Below are 6,287 nucleotides of genomic sequence, written 5' to 3' on the forward strand. Positions count from 1 at the left end.
TAAAAATTCCATATTTTATTCAGAATAGAACATAGATGACATATCAAATGTTTAAATTGAGAAAATGTATCATTTAAAGAGAAAAATTAGGTGATTTTAAATTTCATGACAACAACACATCTCAAAAAAGTTGGGACAAGGCCATGTTTACCACTGTGAGACATCCCCTTTTCTCTTTACAACAGTCTGTAAACGTCTGGGGACTGAGGAGACAAGTTGCTCAAGTTTAGGGCTAGGAATGTTAACCCATTCTTGTCTAACCCATTGACGCCTGAAACGCCTGCAAAAAAACATCTGCAAATGCCTAAGACAGTTTTTAGAAAAGGTCCCCATCTGCCTGAGGGTTTTCTGAAATAAAAATAATTAATTGAAAATGCCTATGAAAAATTCAATATCTCAGCCTCTGAAGCACATAGAGACATGAAATAAATTGCATTTAAAAGATAAAATTCTCTGCTTTTATTGGATCATGCTCATTCAGCATTAACACTAACACATTTTTATAAAAAAAAACAAATCTCAGAGTCAGATGAGTAAAAATCAGTATTATATGATTCATTCATATAAAGAACGACATATCAACACAGATCAATTGATCTAAAAACATGTCAACACATAGATTAATTCATCTAACATGGAACAAGGCACTTTGTCATGGGAGAAAGGTGGGAAAGGAGTGAGGAGAAGTGGTGAAAGTCCTGAGGAGGAACTGGAGGAAATGACCAGGGGAAACGACCGGAGGAACAAATTTCCAAAGACTGACACTGACCTCACACACACCCATCTTTTATACACACACACACACACTACTGTCGTAGAACGTGGTGCATGAAGCACTCGCGGTGCAGGGGAATATTGCACTGCCTGCATCCCATCAGTGTAGACCCCGGGCGCACATTGGTGCCAGTGTGCTTTTTGGCACAATCCCTGCAGGTCTTTCTCTTGTTGCTGATCTGGGCCAGATCATGCCCAGCTGAAGCTCCAGATAGGCTGGTGGGGAGCATCTGGTGGGGAGCACTTCTCTTGGTTACTGGGACGCACAGCTCCATCGTTAAGTCCTCCAACCAGGCTTTGTAGCCACTCTTCCTGTACTTCCATTCATCTCCACCAGCAGATCTGGCAGCCACAAATGCATTGTAGCACGCCACAGACAAAAAATAAAAAAACAGCCTCCTCCACCACTTTGAAGACCTGTGATCGATTTGGTAGTACCCCACCATCTGGTCGAGCAGGTCTACACCCTTCATATGTTGCTGGTAGTCAGCAAGGCAGGCTGGCACCTTGACCTCCACCTGACGCTGAGCCTCGATCTTCCTTTTCACTGACCCCAAAGCCATGGGGTCATGGTGGTTGGACAGGACCATTACTGCCTTGGTGTCCTGCCACACGCACAAGGTCAGCTCATCCTGTTGAGCCACCCGATACTGATGCCTGGCCATGCCAGCCTGCTTGCTGAGCTCCTTGGTCTTCGGTAGGCCCCTTCTGTTTGCGCGCACCGTCCCACAAGCCTGAATTCCCCTTGCCTTCAGGTAAACCAGCAAGGGCACGCTTGTGTAGAAGTTATCCATGTAAACAGACAGGTGTGATCCGTAGTATGGGCTGGCCAGGTCGGTGACGATGCGGTGTGCCAGGTTGATCTCCGCCTTGCCCTCTGTGGCCCCCGTATACACCTGAAAGCTGGTGACGTAGCCAGTTGTACTTTCTGCCATCACCCATACCTTCACTCCCCATTTTACTGGCTTCATGGGGAGGTACTGCCGGAATGCCAGCCGCCCTTTGTACTTGACCATGGACTCGTCCACGGTCACGATACCATTAACTTCATAAAGGGCCTGGTATTGGTTCAGGAGGAGGTCCAAGAAGCACCGCAGTTTCCATAGCTTGTCCGATTTGTCCACTTTAGGGTCAGTGTTGTCTTGGAGATGTAGATATCTAAACATGATTCAAGATTCAAAAAGTTTTTGCTGGCTGGATTTCTTTATGATGATGTCCATGTAAACTTATGACGTGCACGTGTTGGCCATTATTGTTTTTATTTTTGTGTATTGTGCTATGCATATGAATTTATTTATCTATTCCATATGTATTGTTATTTAAGTTATTTATTTATAATTGTATTACTATTTATCAATGTTGTACATTTGGGACATTTAGGTATTTGGGACATGTAGTTTTGCTTTATGATTCAGGATAAAGTAAAAGTTACTGCCCAATACTGCTATTTATTATACTACTATTACTATTGCTATATACTGTTACTATACTATCACTAAAGCATATCATCATTATTATTATTATTATTATTATTAGTAGTAGTAGTAGTAGTAGTAGTAGTAGTAGGCCTAGTAGAAGGCTCTAACACCACTTCGGGTACATTACTGGCCATGATGGAGACATCACTGCAAAATAATAATAATAATAATAATATTATTATTATTATTATTATTATTTAATAATAATAATAATAATAATAATAATAATTTATTAATTTTATTATTATTAATAATAAATTAATACAACCCTGCATCGTATGTCTTGCATTATGCAATTATACTGTATACTGCAGTAACACTAGTTTAAAAAAATCCTAGTTTTCATACTGCAGTAATTCGCCGAGGTTTTTTTTTTTCATAAGGGTAACGCCACGCAATAAGACACAGAAGTCGTCAGAAGAGAGCGCAAGAATAAATAATTACCTCCAGATCATGTCGAAGCGATCTCGTGCCATCACTCGGGGGACATTTGTCTGATACAGCCACTTGCTCTGTCTCCAGTAATCCCGGCGAGTTGGTAGTTTCATTATCCCAAAAGTTATGCAGAGACCGATGAACGATTTCATTTCCTGTTTTGAGACGGCGCTCCACTTTAAGTTTGATGGTGTGTGACCGCGCGTCTGATCAGCATATACATTTGTCTGTGTCACCAACATATCCCAAACTTCCTCAGTGAAAATATTCGAAAATACATCTAAAGGGCTTGCATCTTCAGATATCGGCACCTTTAGCCCAGGTGTCCGAGTGAACTTTTGTTGATGTGGGGGGTGAAATCCATCTGACTGCCAGTCCACTTGGAAGCCTTGGAATTCCTCCTCCTCATCATCCTCTCGAAACAAATCCCACTCCTGTTCTCTATCTAAGGGGTCTTCCGGCACATCTCCCTCTATCTCTTCCTCGATTAAAATCTGTTCACCCCCCTCCAACTCCACATCACTTCCATCACTGTCACAGCATGTCTCCGCAGTAACCGCAGCCATTTTCGCCGGTGTTAAATAGCTAAACAAACGCACGTGTGCAGAACAGCGAGTATGGCTGATTGATTGACGTTATTATCGACAAATCACACAACACATTTTTGGTCACATGGTCTTAAAAAATCGAAAACACCCACCACATGTGTATTTGAACTAATGATTGTGCATTACATGCTGCATGCGCCTTGAAAAAAATGACAAATCAACAATGCTGCGTTATGCAGCAACCGGCATTTGGGGCAATGTTGCGTTATGCAACAACCGGCGCTAGGGGCAATGTTGCGCGACGCAGCATCCGGCGTCAATGGGCTAATGTAGGATTCTAGTTGCTCAACTGTCTTAGATCTTTTTTGTCGTATCTTCCGTTTTATGATGCGCCAAATGTTTTCTATGGGTGAAAGATCTGGACTGCAGGCTGGCCAGTTCAGTACCCTTTCTTCTACGCAGCCATGATGCTGTAATTGATGCAGTATGTGGTTTGGCATTGTCATGTTGGAAAATGCAAGGTCTTCCCTGAAAGAGACATCGTCTGGATGGGAGCATATGTTGCTCTAGAACCTGGATATACCTTTCAGCATTGTTGGTGTCTTTCCAGATGTGTAAGCTGCCCATGCCACATGCACTAATGCAACCCCATACCATCAGAGATGCAGGCTTCTGAACTGAGCGCTGATAACAACTTGGGTCGTCCTTCTCCTCTTTAGTCCGAATGACACGGCATCCCTGATTTCCATAAAGAACTTCAAATTTTGATTCGTCTGACCACAGAACAGTTTTCCACTTTGCCACAGTCCATTTTAAATGAGCCTTGGCCCAGAGAAGACGTCTGCGCTTCTGGATCATGTTTAGATATGGCTTCTTCTTTGAACTATTGAGTTTTAGCTGGCAACGGCGGATGGCACGGTGAATTGTGTTCACAGATAATGTTCTCTGGAAATATTCCTGAGCCCATTTTGTGATTTCCAGTACAGAAGCATGCCTGTATGTGATGCAGTGCCATCTAAGGGCCCGAAGATCACGGGCACCCAGTATGGTTTTCCGGCCTTGACCCTTATGCACAGAGATTCTTCCAGATTCTCTGAATCTTTTGATGATATTATGCACTGTAGATGATGATATGTTCAAACTCTTTGCAATTTTACACTGCCAAACTCCTTTCTGATATTGCTCCACTATTTGTCGGCGCAGAATTAGGGGGATTGGTGATCCTCTTCCCATCTTTACTTCTGAGAGCCGCTGCCACTCCAAGATGCTCTTTTTATACCCAGTCATGTTAATGACCTACGGTATTGCCAATTGACCTAATCAGTTGCAATTTGGTCCTCCGGCTGTTCCTTTTTTGTACCTTTAACTTTTCCAGCCTCTTATTGCCCCTGTCCCAACTTTTTTGAGATGTGTTGCTGTCATGAAATTTCAAATGAGCCAATATTTGGCATGAAATTTCAAAATGTCTCACTTTCAACATTTGATATGTTGTCTATGTTCTATTGTGAATACAATATCAGTTTTTGAGATTTGTAGATTATTCCATTCCATTTTTATTTACAATTTGTACTTTGTCCCAACTTTTTTGGAATCGGAGTTGTACATTTTGCCGCCTACGTAGTCCCCTATTTATACAAAATTGAGTCATTCAGGATTCAGCCATGTTTTTGCTCAGCGTTAGCAACAGTTACAGGTTTTTATCTTTCTCCTGAAATGTTTTATTTTATTTCTTCTTCCTCAGGGTTGTAAAACTCGCTTTCGCTGTGAACACTGTCGTTATCGCTATCCATGATGTAAAATTAATGCTATTCTCCTGAGAAATGCGAAAATAAATATTGACAAAAATTGCAACAATGTTTGTTGTTGTTGTGAACGAGCAAGTCGCCAGAGGTCCATAACCGGGGTCCGTAACCAGGGTCTGTATCGTAGGATATGGACCCGCTCACCAGCCAATCAGAGTGCAGGATTTGATGGAATCCGGATCGCGAAAAAAAAATATATATATATATATAAGTATATAAAAGCATATGCGGACCAGATAACAAACGAAACAAAAACTGCAGTTCCATTTTCTTGAGATTGACATCAGGAATGAGCATGTCATGTTCAGTCATGAGGAATGCTTTCTGTTTTAGACTGATGTTAATGGGTTTCTGAATTTGTGATCATATTTTCAAATATGCTGTGAAATTTTTGTTCCAATGTTTTTTTGCATTTTTTCTCTTGTGCTTTTGGTTTTGTTGAGATTTTTTGTTTTTTATGATTGCTTGTAGGGCAGCATGGTGGTGTAGTGGTTAGCGCTGTCGCCTCACAGCAAGAAGGTCCGGGTTCGAGCCCCGTGGCCAGCGAGGGCCTTTCTGTGCAGAGTTTGCATGTTCTCCCCGTGTCCGCGTGGGTTTCCTCCGGGTGCTCTGGTTTCCCCCACAGTCCAAAGACATGCAGGTTAGGTTAACTGGTGACTAGGGCTATGTTTACATTACGTCGAATCAGCGGATCATCAGATTAACGTTCTTAAAATGATTCGCGTTTACACTAAAACCGTTAGCCGTGCACACAGCAACGCCAATACGCGGATACGCTCGGCTCCGCAGGCATCCTGCGCTCCAAATCACTCCGCCCTGAACAGCGAGTGCCCTCTGGAGGGTGCACACTCTGGCCCTGCGCAGCTCACACAGCGCGCGAGTGAAGTGCACAAGCCACGATTCGGGACTGAGCCGCTGTGTGTGTGATCCCAGCGCATATCACTTACTACTTGCAAGTGGAAGGATGGCAAGCCTAAAGACAATCATAACTACACAATGGGCAGTATTTGCATCAGTATTTGCAGTATTTTCATACTTTTATTGTTAGGGTTTTGCTGGGATTCGAACCTGGTTCGTTGGTGTGATAATCCAGCAAACCCCCACTAGGCCACCAGGGGGATGACTCAAATGCAGAGGCGTGAGGCGGAAGTAGAAAAAGAATCAAAAGGTTTATTTAAACTATATACACTATATACAGGGCAAAACAAAAGACAAAAAAAAACCAAAGAGTATAATCCAAAAGAAAAGCA

The 6,287-nt window shown here is 42.5% G+C and overlaps 1 protein-coding gene across 1 annotated transcript; it reads right to left on the reverse strand.

Moving 5' to 3' along the window:
- Positions 1–476: 476 nt before the first annotated feature.
- LOC132894875 (piggyBac transposable element-derived protein 4-like) lies at positions 477–3,544 on the reverse strand. Its single transcript, XM_060935002.1, has 2 exons — positions 2,697–3,544; positions 477–1,932 (listed from the first exon to the last, which is right to left on the reverse strand). Exons 1-2 carry the CDS (start codon positions 3,251–3,253, stop codon positions 807–809), a joined length of 1,683 nt encoding a protein of 560 aa, XP_060790985.1. The 5' UTR covers positions 3,254–3,544; the 3' UTR covers positions 477–806.
- Between the last annotated feature and the right edge of the window lie 2,743 nt (positions 3,545–6,287).

This window comes from Neoarius graeffei, chromosome 12, assembly GCF_027579695.1.
Source record: "Neoarius graeffei isolate fNeoGra1 chromosome 12, fNeoGra1.pri, whole genome shotgun sequence".
Lineage (NCBI taxonomy): Eukaryota > Metazoa > Chordata > Actinopteri > Siluriformes > Ariidae > Neoarius > Neoarius graeffei.